The sequence below is a fragment of the Osmia bicornis genome, chromosome 10, assembly GCF_907164935.1.
Source record: "Osmia bicornis bicornis chromosome 10, iOsmBic2.1, whole genome shotgun sequence".
In the NCBI taxonomy this organism is placed as follows: Eukaryota; Metazoa; Arthropoda; class Insecta; order Hymenoptera; family Megachilidae; genus Osmia; species Osmia bicornis.
Window position 1 is genome coordinate 1804108 of NC_060225.1, and position 12999 is coordinate 1817106.

General features: G+C 35.8%; 1 protein-coding gene across 7 annotated transcripts in view; it reads right to left on the bottom strand.

Moving 5' to 3' along the window:
* The window catches only part of LOC114875741 (zinc finger protein 271-like), a 55110-nt gene that overhangs the window by 23774 nt on the left and 18337 nt on the right, over positions 1-12999 (bottom strand). For all 7 annotated transcript variants that reach the window (XM_029186372.2, XM_029186371.2, XM_029186368.2 and 4 more), the window contains 2 exons: positions 4446-4711; positions 845-1066 (listed from right to left, as the gene is read on the bottom strand). In XM_029186372.2, the coding sequence (XP_029042205.1) occupies positions 845-1066; positions 4446-4711 (488 nt within the window). The remainder of the gene's footprint in view (positions 1-844; positions 1067-4445; positions 4712-12999) is intronic.

Here is a 12999-nt window from a genome sequence, read left to right on the forward strand (position 1 = left end):
GAATTGTCATCCGAGATCGCCCGATCGTGGCCAATCGTGACCGAGTGATCGGCAGGAGAAGGGCGTAAGAAGAGAAAGAAGGAAAAAGATGGCGTTGTAATGTATCACGCGATAAATTCGTTAAATAAATTTCCGATTGTATTAAGTATAAAGACATAAAATTATTTAAAGTGAGTGAACAGAACCTAACCCAAGCCTACCTCGCAGAAGGTAGACACTAATGTCCAATCGTACTATGCGCTCACCCCACTGTGCGGCGGGACGCCGAGCCGAGTAACCGTCCTGACCAGAGCACCACTGTCGGTACTTCGTCTCCCACAAAGCTATTTCGCTTTCTGGCTTGATAAAAAAATCGATGTTGCACCTTTCTCCGGGTGGTTTTTCAAGATACAAATCTGCTCTATCGCGTGGTATAATTCGATTTTACGCTAGACCTCTACTTTTTCAGATAAATTGAAAAATATCCTAAACAATTGGTGTCAAATCGTGATCCATCTGCGTTCAATGATCGTTTAAACATACTTAAACATTTATAATGTATTAAGTTGTATTCAGGAAAGTTTACAGAATCTTTTAGTGTAAATAGAATTTCAATATCTTTTATAATTACGTCAGAAAATTTGTTTAAATCTGAAAAATGTTTTTTTTTTTTCAAAATCAAATTTCTCAACAACTGTACGTGTAGGAGCAAAACAGCTTGCAGATTCGGAATCAGCGTACAGAACACCATATGAATCACCTAACGGGAATCGGAACACCAATTTACTGTTGGACAGTGTAATCCACAAATCTGTACTAAACTGATTAGATTAGCTGTGGATGGATATATGAAAACAATTCTTACCTGTATGTTGTCGAATGTGATTAACCAGGTGTTCTTTTCTGGTGAATGATTTGGAACAGAAGCCACATCGATGAGGTGATTCACCCGTATGCTGCCGAACGTGGTTCAAAAGGTGTTCCTTTCGAGTAAATGTCTTCGAGCAGAAATCACAACGATGTGGCGTTTCACCCGTGTGCCACATTATGTGGTTCGTAAAATGCTCCTTCCTTGTAAATGACTTACCTATATTAACAAAACCAAAAATCCAAATATTTTATTACACTGTAACATCAAAGGTAAGTTTTCAATGTAATTAACACTAGATTAACCAACAAATTAAAAGTAAATAAATAAGGGATTAACCGTAAATTAGCTTTTCCCTAGGTTTTCTTCAAATTTTTCCAAAATTGGAAGCAAACAGTAGGCTCTTTTCTCATCTTTTCCCTATACCAAATGAAATCTAAATTGCACCTTAGAATATAATCATACGCGTACTTTACTTCCACAACAGTCAACATACAATTAGACAAAGTATACACACGAAATTGCCTGCAAGGCGCTAGGGTGCCCTAAGTGCTTTTCACGGGTTCGTGTATGCATGTCTATTACTAACCTCCCCGCCCTTAAACGATTGGTTTTCTAGTCTGTGCCCATACGTACGTCCGCGTGCTGCTTTAGCCGCTTATGCTCGTTTTATTATTTGCTGTGCATGTCTGATTTAGGCAGAAAGGTCTCAATAAATTTAACTGTAATTTAAAATTAAGAACCTTGTACCCATTTATTTTGAATGGTTGGTAGATCTAATGTTAAATATATGTTTGAAAGTATTTTAGAACAATTAAAATAGTATTTATTATTAAATACTTTATAATAATGGTAATTATAAAAATTATAATTAAACAACAATTAATTTAAATGGGTCCTCTTGTCTGAAAAAATACGTTATTTTATGACAAAATATTTTAAAAAACATTTTTGAAACATTTTTAAATTAATATTGTGGTAAACTTGTAGAAACGCTACTCCCCCTCCGATTTCGATGATTTTTAATTTTTGAACTTTTTTCCTCTAAGCTATATGTCGGACTCGATTAGTTTGCGAGATATTGGCGAAAGAATATTGTTATTACTACAGCGAATTCTGCTTATAGGTATGCGACGGCTCACTTGCCTACCGTAAGCAGCACTATGCGGTCCGGCTCCTATTCATACAACTGGTGAACTGAAAAATCAAATTATAACATTTGAGTCGCGCGGTCGGCCGCAATATTAATATAACCTAACCTGATCTAACCTAGACGTATAAGTAACAAAAAAAATAAAATACCGCCAACGTTAGGGATAAAGTTCCGAATACGATCGGTCGCTGATCATGACGAAATTGGGGGGGGGGCTAATATAAAGTGGTATCTTCGCCTTCCTATTAGTTTTCGAGATATTAATTAAAAACTTTCGTACAATACATAGAATTTTTCCAATACAGACGCAACTAACACTACCGTCTTCGCTGTAGATGTCATAGTTCAGCCTTCCGGCGGCCGGAAATTTATTTACCCTGACCTGTCCTAACCTAACCTACATACAGGGTATCCCAGAATTGGGGTAGGAGCCGAAGAGGGATGATTGCTGAGGTCATTCTAAACAACTTTTTCCTTTGTCAAAATGTTGGTGAAGGCTTCGTTTTCGAGTTATTAACGAAAAACACTGGCCAATCAGAGCGCGCCGTTAGCGCGGGCCGAACCACAAGAGTGTTGGGTATGCTCCGGGTGGTCATGATCAAGTGCATCGGCACTACGTCGGTATAATAGGATTCGTTGGGCAGAAGTTGCATCGGATAATGAATAAAAAAAGAAAAGAATAATAGTATCGAATTATTGATTGCTCATGAACAACGAATAAAGTAATGAATCGTTGTTCATGTAGAATGAATAAATTGAATTTATCCAACACTTTTATTAGTTATACGATAGGAATTTAAAAAAAAATACTTTGTAACCATTTTTGAAACAAATATGAAAAAACGAATACACGATTTGTAAATAAAAAAGGTTTCCAAATACTAAAAAAAGGGTTAAAATGGAATAACTAATAAACATGTTAAATTCGAAAACACTCAAAATGTAACGTCCCAGCGGTACCTCAATTTAAGAATCAGTCGTAATGGTTGATAAATGTGTAGTCGATAAGTCGGTCGGTAAATTAAGTTATCGATAAGTGATCGACGTGCGACCACGTGTGCGCCAGCGAAACGGCGATGATCTCGCGGTGGGGTGAAGTCTTAGAGTAGGGAGACCGCGTAGATTAGGGAGTAGGGGTGCTTGAGAGACACGTGATGGGGAATTCCAGAGATCAAAAGGAATTCTATATAGAAAAAAAGCGCTTGGCCAGCAGAATCTGACTATAAATCTGAAGTGAAAAAATCGACCCCTAAAGGGGCTAGATAAGTGCAATACCTAAGTGCAATTAACGAGGCAAGTTCACTAACCCGACCATGAAATCAGCTATTTTGCACACGTGTTTCTTCGTCGAGTGACGAAGACCGACACAATAACCCAGGATTGACCCAGGTAGGAATTATCTACTTTCAACATCGCAGGTAAATTTACGAACGAATGGGTAAGTTTCATTGAAATTGTTTTAAAATTTTTATTCATTATTTCATTTCAAACATTTTTATTTGTTATTTAGAATGTTTAAAAATTCCTTTTTTACACAAGGCGACAAGAGATTAGATTCCGTATTTATTTTAAACAACAACTAAAAATGTTCAACCATTGCAATTATTTTATAGTACTATGCCAACGGGGTGCCGAGCCGTTCGTTCGCGATCTACGTCAAGCTCCGCTTTCGTGGCCGACGCTGCCGTCCCTGAGCCCGCGCGCTGTACGCGCTCGGATTGGTCAGTGTTTTTGCTTAATAATTCAAAAAGGAAGTAGCAAACCACTTTTTCGCAAAGGAAAAAGTTGTTCAGAATCACCCCACCTACCACCATCTCAAAGGGTGAAAATGCGTTACGGAATACCCTGTATTTGTCGTCAGTATAAGTAAAAGGTAACCATGTTTTCTTCTAAATTACTTTTAACATTAACATTTTCACTGGAGAATTCTGATTTGATTGCAAGTATGTGTTCCCTACAACTAACATAAATGGTTTAAATTGCATGAGGCTGTACAAATGATAGTTATTATGAACTGAAATGTGCAGGTTGGACAAGAAGCACAATCTTAGCACGAATAAAATCTATTTTACCATATCATTTTCATGAAATTGAAGCAGATAACTAAGTGCGTCAATGAATGTTCAAGACATAACGAATGCTATTTAGTTCAAAATCTTAAAAAATCTTAAAATATGAACTTTGTAGATATAGCGACCAGAATGAAAAATCTAAGGAACATAAAATTCTGACTGTTAAAATACAAGCTCTTACTCTTGATGCAAATAGAGACTCAAAAAGCAATGAATAGAAGGACACACACATGAAGTTAATATAATAAAACTTCTTAAAACAATAGAAATGATCTTTAAATATCTGCAACATGTACAATAATTGCAACATTCTACACAAATGTATTAATTGAAAAATAATAATAAAAAAAAGACAAACAAACAAATTACTTACCACATATTTCACAACGAAATGGTGTGTCGTTGGTATGTGAGCGCATATGATTTGCAAGATGCTCCTTCCTTGTATATTTTTTACCACAGGCTTGACAATGATGTGGAGTTTCTCCTGTGTGCCACATCACATGGTTCATAAAGTGTTCTTTCCGGGTAAAACTCTTTTTACAAATATCACATCGATGAGGTGTTTCACCCGTATGTTTGCGAACATGGTTAACCATATGTTCTTTTCTAGTAAATGTCTTTGAACAGTACTGACACCTAAAATATAAAATAATAACATTAATCTTTTTCAAATTTAAAAAAACGTAATTCCAGATAAATACTAAAATAATATCTCGTACGCTAATAACCTAAAAATAGTACATACTTTTATATATTTTGTTAAGTTAACATATCTGCTATCATTCAAAAATCGCGAGAAACGCGCAGTGGAAACTTTGAGATATGGGTAGCTACCCCCCCTTCCTTCTTAATGAAAATCATCTACATGGCGTTATGGTACAACAGACTCTTGTTATATTACCGCGAAGGGGCTGTAACGGTAAACAATTTTTTAACCTCCCAAGCGCTCATTTGGAAAAACGAAACGGAGATAAAAGTGTATCCATCTTTGTAGGCTATGATAGTGCAAGAGCAGCAGCAGTATGCTTGAAAATCCGTAAGTAGGTCAAATCAATCAGATGACAATATAACGAGGGCACACTATACATAAATAAAATACCATATAGTTATGCAATTTGGAATATACTTTCTGAGATGGCCTTGACGATCCCAATCTTTAACACGTTCGTTGCTAATCACACAATACCGCGAGCACTATCGCCAATGTTAAATATCCTATCACGCGATATTGCGCATTAAATTAGATTTAGAGCTACGGATAGATTATTTATCATGATCATTTTTGGCTACTCTACTACCCTACAAATTTTATCCAAATTAGAACTAAGTCTTTACGATATCTCTTTGTGAGTTATATTTCAAATGCTAAAAAGTTTTTATTCAAACACGAATAAAAAACAATTTATTTTATGTGCCACGCTTTCCTTCTTAATTAAAATGTCCTGTCTTAAGCATATGGTTAATTATAGAAATATAACTTTGAAACCATTGAACCAATTTTAAAGATCTTTGTTCAAGGCCTAAGTCAAATGTAACAGATTTCATAAAAATTGACCTAACAATTCCAGAGAAATTGACGGACAAACGTATTAGCATATATATTGTACGTATCGAATATACGTATATACATATATTGGTGTCGGTCGCCGTGCTGCTGCCTGCAATAAAATAATTTTTAACAAAAAATACAACCTATTTCAAAATGCGCTAAAAAGTATGAAATAATTTCTATTTCATTTGTACCAATATACCACGGCTATTAATAAAATCTGTTTGATCGTTAAATACTATACTAAATACATTTCAAAGTTTTCGGAGGCGGCGCAAAATTAAACACTTTTCTTCTACTCGGAAGATCCTAGCTCAGGGTCCTTGAAATCGACCTATGTTGAGATTAGAAACTTCCTGTTTTTTGCAATAATAATCCTTAGCAATAAAAAAATGCAAAATATTTTTTTTACGGGATTAATGCGGAGTTATACTCTACAAGATGCAAAAGGTTTCGTTCCGATTGGTCCATCGATCTCGGAGTAATCGGTGAACAAACACAGAAAATAAAGAACATATATACCATACTGATCGAATTGAGTAACCTCCTCCTTTTTCGAAGTCGGTTAAAAATGACGCAAAATTCACACAAACTTTATGTCGTATACTGAGCAAAACTTGTCACGTCCAAACAGGATGTATTCGAAAGCAGACGTATACGAAGGTACCACTGTATTAACCCTTTGACTGCTATGGGCGCATATATGCGTCCAGCAAAGGCTATCAGTGTGGCCTATGGACGCATATATGCGCCCGGCGAAAGCTATCAGTGTGACCTATGGACGCATATATGCGCCCGGCGACGACTTTGGTTGTATACTATTGTCTCATGTGTATGTTCGGTAATTGTTGCTATCGTATGTGTCCAACACACGCAGAAACCACATACCTCGCTGCTTAGCAACGAGAAAAAACAAAATCTTGTTTATTTCGTCAGTTATTCTCTTGTTTCATCTGTTGCCATACAGTTGTGATTGTTAATTCCTTCAAAATGTGTAGCAGTTTCAAAGAATTCGTTACGCAAGAGGACAGTGACTTGGATGAAACATCAGATTTCAGTGAAGACTATAATGGTGAAATACAAGAAACACCCCAATATGTTCCACCATTATCTGATTCGGAAGATATAGAAAATAGCATCAATAATGGGATAGTTAGGTGTAGAAGGAAAAATAAACGGCCAAGTACTTACTTCTACAAATGAGGAGAACTTAAATTCAAATTCAAATTTAGAGAATTTTGATTTGAATGAAATGCTTTCGACGTTGTTATGGTCGAAGAACAGTTTCAAACCCATAATACATGTATTTAACAATCAAAATTCTGGAGTGTAAGGAAATTTAGCTCCGGAATCAACACCTTTAGATGCTTTCCAACTTTTCTTTTCAGGAAAGTTAGTTTCTCATATAACAAAAGAGACGAACAATTATTTTAAATTTGTGATCGAAAATACTACACCTAAAACGCATTCTCGTATTAATTCTTGGAAAGACACATCAATATGTGAGATGTATGGATTTTTGGCCATCATGATAATGCCGCGGGTGAAGAAATTAACAGTAAATGAGTATTGGCCGACTGATCAAATGATAAAAACCAACATTTTTCGAAAAATTATGGAACGAGACAGATACATGGTATTATTGCAAATGTTACATTTTAATAATAATAACGTAAGAAGTGATGATCCATTAATAAAAATGCGACCCATACATGATGCACTTAAGAACTCTTTCTCACAATCATTTTACCCGTACGAAAATTTGTGCATTGACGAAAGTCTTATGTTGTTCAAAGACCGATGTTACTTTAAACAATTTATTCCTTCCAAAAGAAGCAGATTTGGTAATAAATCATTTATACTCTGTGATTGCACAACTAACTATGTACTAGATTTTATAATATATACCGGAAAAAATACAGATATTGTGCGTAATTTTACAACCCTTGGACAATCGGCAAATGTTGTCATGACGCTTTTACGTTCATATCTTGGAAAAGGTCATACAGTGATAACAGACAATTGGTACACAGGTCCACATTTATACAGGGTGCCCCGGAACTGGCGTAGGAGCCGAAGAGGGATGACTGGTGAGGTCATTCTAAACAACTTTTTCCTTTGTCAAAATGTTGGTAAAGGCTTCGTTTTCGAGTTATTAACGAAAAACACTGGCCAATCAGAGCGCGCCGTTAGCGCGGGCTGAATCACGAGAGTATTGGGTATGCTCCGTGCGGTCGTGATCAAGTGCATCGGCACTATGTCGGCATAACAGCATTCGCTGGGCAGAAGTTGCATCGTATAATGAATAAAAAAAAGAAAAGAATAATACACTCCGCAAAACAATTAACCCTAGAATTACGGGCTTAGGGCACGGAGTGCACTGGTCCCCTCGTCCTCCTCGGCCACATGGCGCCTTCCCGCTCTCAGTACCCTCCTACCAACACCTCACGAAGAGAACTGGATGATTCTTCACTCTCCAACTCTCTCCTCCCTCCGCGATAGAAGTGCGGGGTAGGGCACTGACTGCTTCCAGGAAATGTGACCCTGTGGACCCTTTTGCAACTAATTTTCTCTCAGATAGTTACTTGGTATAGTCAGGAGTTATTCTGATGGAAATATGCTTAAAAAATATTAGGCGGGGAGGTTGAAAAAAGTGCAGTGCACTGTATGCGCAACCCCGCAATAGTTGTTACGAGATTTCACCCCACAATCGGAGGGTTAAGGGATCACCTCTACGAACCCGAAAAATAGGACGAAATTCAGATGGTTATAACTTTGAAAAAAATGGTCGAATCGATATCGCGGAAAGATCATTTGAAGCTGTGACATCTCTATTTTTAGATCCTCTTTTAAGATTTTAGCTATCTTGAATTTTATAAGTTATAGTGATAGGAGCACTTCGAAAATTTTTAAAAATTTGATTCAACTTTGTAACGTTGCATGGCACTAAGACATTTTTTTTAGCAATTTGCATTTGTACCAGTCGGAAGCGACTACCTTCCTATGTAAAACCAATAGTTTTTTGTTGTTGTACGATTTTTTTTGGCTCACAAGGAAGGTTAGGGAACCCGGAAATTCCAAAAATTATGAAACTTCGCATACAAGTACAGTAAGTCATCCGTAATACGACCCTGTTTACCGTTGGTGCCATAATTCGGTTTTAAAGGGTGAAATTACCTCTTGAAAAAAATTCGAACTGTGCAACTTCTGTTTAAACTTCTTTTTCATAACGCTCACCATTTTCAAGATATTCCACAAAAAAGAAAGTTCCGAATTTTTTTCAAGGGGTAATTTCACCCTCGTTGTTTAGAATGAATACGGAACCTAATCTCTTGTCGCCTGTCATAATGTAAAAACGGAAATTCTAAGGATTCTAAACAACAAATAAAAATGTCTGAAGTGGAATAATTAATAAACGTTTTATTGAACGTTTGTCTACTGACATTCCAATTATATTAATAAATATACATATTATTAATCGCCAAGTGTTAGTTCACATACACCCACGTCACATTCTAAATCTTTTATAATTACGTCAAAAGTGCTCTTGAGCCGATTTTTTTCAGCAATGCACCATTTTATAGCTTATAATAAAAAACCATTGTACACCAAGTTTCAACCCTGTATCTCAACTGGGAGGGTAGTTACAGGGTGAGAAAGAAAAAGTGGTTTTTGTCATATTTTCCCTATTTAATGGCATTCAAAAAATCTGAAAAAATTCTAGAATATTTCAGCCATGTTTCTTTATGATTGTGAATTTTTTCATATTTTTCGGTTGCAAATCCTAGGCGTGAAAAATCAAAAACGCAAAAAAAGTCGAAAAATTGAGATTTCGGGTAGAAGCTTTCAAAACACTAGATTTTTACTTTCACAGTAGTTGTTAGATATTAGCATGACTGGTGTCCTCAATTTTTTTCAGATTTTTCATTCTGGTGCGTTAAACCGAAAAAAATCAAAAACCGATATTTTCGACATATTTCGTGCGATAACATGAGAAATACTTTCAATTTTTACATTCCCTTTACACACTTAGTGCATTATGTGATTTCTAACACTTTTGCACTGGATGCAGTAAAATCTGAATGGAGAGAGTGAAGTTATTGTAAATATTTGAAAATTACTTTTTCACTAAAATTACTTTACACTACTAATTTTCTGATTACATACGTATTCTTCTAATTACGGATAGCTCCCAATATTTTGTTAATTGAAAAGTCGTGCGGTTGTTGGTTTATGATGGATATTGAAAGCAATATATGTGAATACGGCATACTGGCTGCGCGCTCGTGCGTGACCCGGTGGTAGGGGCACCTTCCCCTTTAGTGCTTTTTCACTAGACGAACGGACACTATGATTGATATTGTACATACATGTACATCAGAAGTGCTACCAACTTCTGATACAATCGTTACAATTACAAATGTTTTCTGCTGTATCTATAACGTTTCGAATTTTTTTTCTTACCACATATTTCGACGTATTACCAAGTTTGGCAGATCGCAATCAAATCGTAATTGGCAGCATCGTATATTCGGGTATTTTTAATTTTGCGCCGCCTCCGAAAACTTCGAAATGTATTTGGTATCCTATACAGTGTGTCCCGCGTAACTGGAAACACTCCATTATTTCCTAAACTATTTAAGATACATGAAATTGCTTTGGTGGTCATTGCATGGTAAGAGGGGGCAACATTTTGACGTAGGCGAATTTTTTTTTGCATTGTTATTTTCAAAAATATAATGGCAAGGTTTGGTTTTTTAAATGGAACTATATATTTTTCTTTCGATCATTTGATAGTGTTTTTGAAATTGAATTCATTAAGCTTGCATGTATAAACTTGATTTTCATTTGTTTTCGAGATATTGCGCTAACAAAGGGTATAGCAGGATAAGATGGTCAAAAGTGCCCTTGAGCCGATTTTACTTCGCAATGCACCATTCGATAGCTTATCCCAAAAAACCATGGTACACCAAGTTTCAACCCTGTACCTCAACCGGGAGGGTAGTTACAGGGTAAGAAAGAAAAAGTAGTTTTTGCCATATTTCTCCTATTTAACATTATGCAAAAAATCTGCAAAAATTCTACAATATTCTAGACATGTTTCTTTATGATCGTGAATTTTTTCAGATTTTTCGGTTGCAAATCCTAGGCGTGAAAAATCAAAAACGCAAAAAAAAAGTCGAAAAATTGAGATTTCGGGTAGAAGCTTTCGAGCGACTAGATTTTTACTTTCACAGTACAGTAAAACCTGGATAAATGCAACGAAAGAATGGTTGGATAAGTGCAACATCGCTATCCCCTCCACTTGGGGGGATCCCCCTAGGCGAACCGAGCCGCTCGACGAGGAAATCGTGTAATATGATCCGACCGTAATATCGGTGTGACTAATACTAATTGAACGATAAAACTTTTTTATTTTTAACTTTTTCTTAATGAAACTTTTACTAACGCATTTGTGAGATTTTTCTGACTAAAATGACACCAAACATGATACAGTTTGAATTATATTTATAAACAATAGTAATAGAATAAACAACATAGAATTGACACCACGACTGAATATAAATGATGTCGGCTGAATACAAAAGATGTGTACGGACAGAGAATGGGCATGTCGGCTGAATACAAAACATGTGTACGGACACAGAGTCGGCATGTCGGCTGAATAGAAAACATGTGTACAGACGCAGAATCGACACCTCGCTTGGATAAATGCAACATTAAATGCCCGGAATCGACACCTCGCTTGGATAAATGCAACATTAAATGCCCAGAATCGACACCTCGCTTGGATAAATGCAACATTAAATGCCCAGAATCGCCACCGTGCTTGGATAAATGAAACCTTTGAAACCAGAGCCAACACCGCAACTGGTTTTGATTTCGATCTCTGTTGCTTTTCGCCAACCTTTAACATCAATTTTAGCAAGTAATTATAATTGAAACTATATCGTGTTTGGTACCATTTTAATCAGAAAAATTTCACCAATGCGTTAGTAAAAGTTTCAATAAAAAAAAGTCAACAATAAAAAAGTTTTATACCTCAATTAGTATTAGTCACACCGATACGTTTCGGCTCTTTCCTTTGATCATCGGACCTCTCTCTTTCCGCCACTGTCTGTCTCTTTCTACGTTCACGCTTGGCTGGTCGTCGCGTGTAAACCGAGATTCGACACCTCGCTTGGATAAATGCAACCACTGGGTCCCAATGTTGGTTGCATTTATCCAGGTTTTACTGTAATTATATATTAGCATGACTATTATCTCCAATTTTTCTCAGATTTTTAGGTGTGGTGCAACGTACTTACAAAAATCAAAAACCGTCATTTGCAGCATATTTTGTGCGATAACTTGAGAAATACCTTCAATTTTGACATTTCCTTTATATAATTAGTGGATTGTGAGATTTTTAATATTTTTGTGTTGGATGGAGCAAGATCTAAATGGAATGACTGAAGTTATTGTAAATAATTGGAAATTACGCACCTTATCTTCTGAAATATTAGAAAGTTTTTCAACGAAGCCGATGGGTGAGTGGTTAAGGTCTCCAACTGCGGAGCCGCTGGAAACTTTTTTGTCGCAGGTTCGCATCCCATGAAGATCCAATCGTTTTTTATCATAAAATCATTTTTTTTTTAAATTATTAATTACATAAAAATACACAATAATCATTTAGTAATGTATGAAAAATGGTTTTAAAATATTTTATCAATAAGTATACATAAAAATAAGTTGTGCACTACTGATAACAGCATTACAATTAAGGTAAAATATACATTGCTTTCCATATCCATCATAAACCTATAACCACGTGGCCTTTCAAGTAAAAAAATATTGGGACCTATCCGTAATTAGAACAATACATAATCAGAAAATCGGTAGTGCACAACTTATTTTTATGTATACTTATTGATAAAATATTTTAAAACCATTTTTCATGCATTACTAAATGATTATTGTGTATTTTTATGTAATTAATAATTAAAAAAAAAAAATGATTTTATGATAAAAAACAATTGGATCTTCATGGGACGCGAACCTGCGACAAAAAAGTTTCCAGCGGCTCCGCAGTTGGAGACCTTAACCACTCACCCATCGGCTTCGTTGAAAAACTTTCTAATATTTCAGAAGATAAGGTGCGTAATTTTCAATTATTTACAATAACTTCAGTCATTCCATTTAGATCTTGCTCCATCCAACACAAAAATATTAAAAATCTCACAATCCACTAATTATATAAAGGAAATGTCAAAATTGAAGGTATTTCTCAAGTTATCGCACAAAATATGCTGCAAATGACGGTTTTTGATTTTTGTAAGTACGTTGCACCACACCTAAAAATCTGAAAAAAATTGGAGATAATAGTCATGCTAAT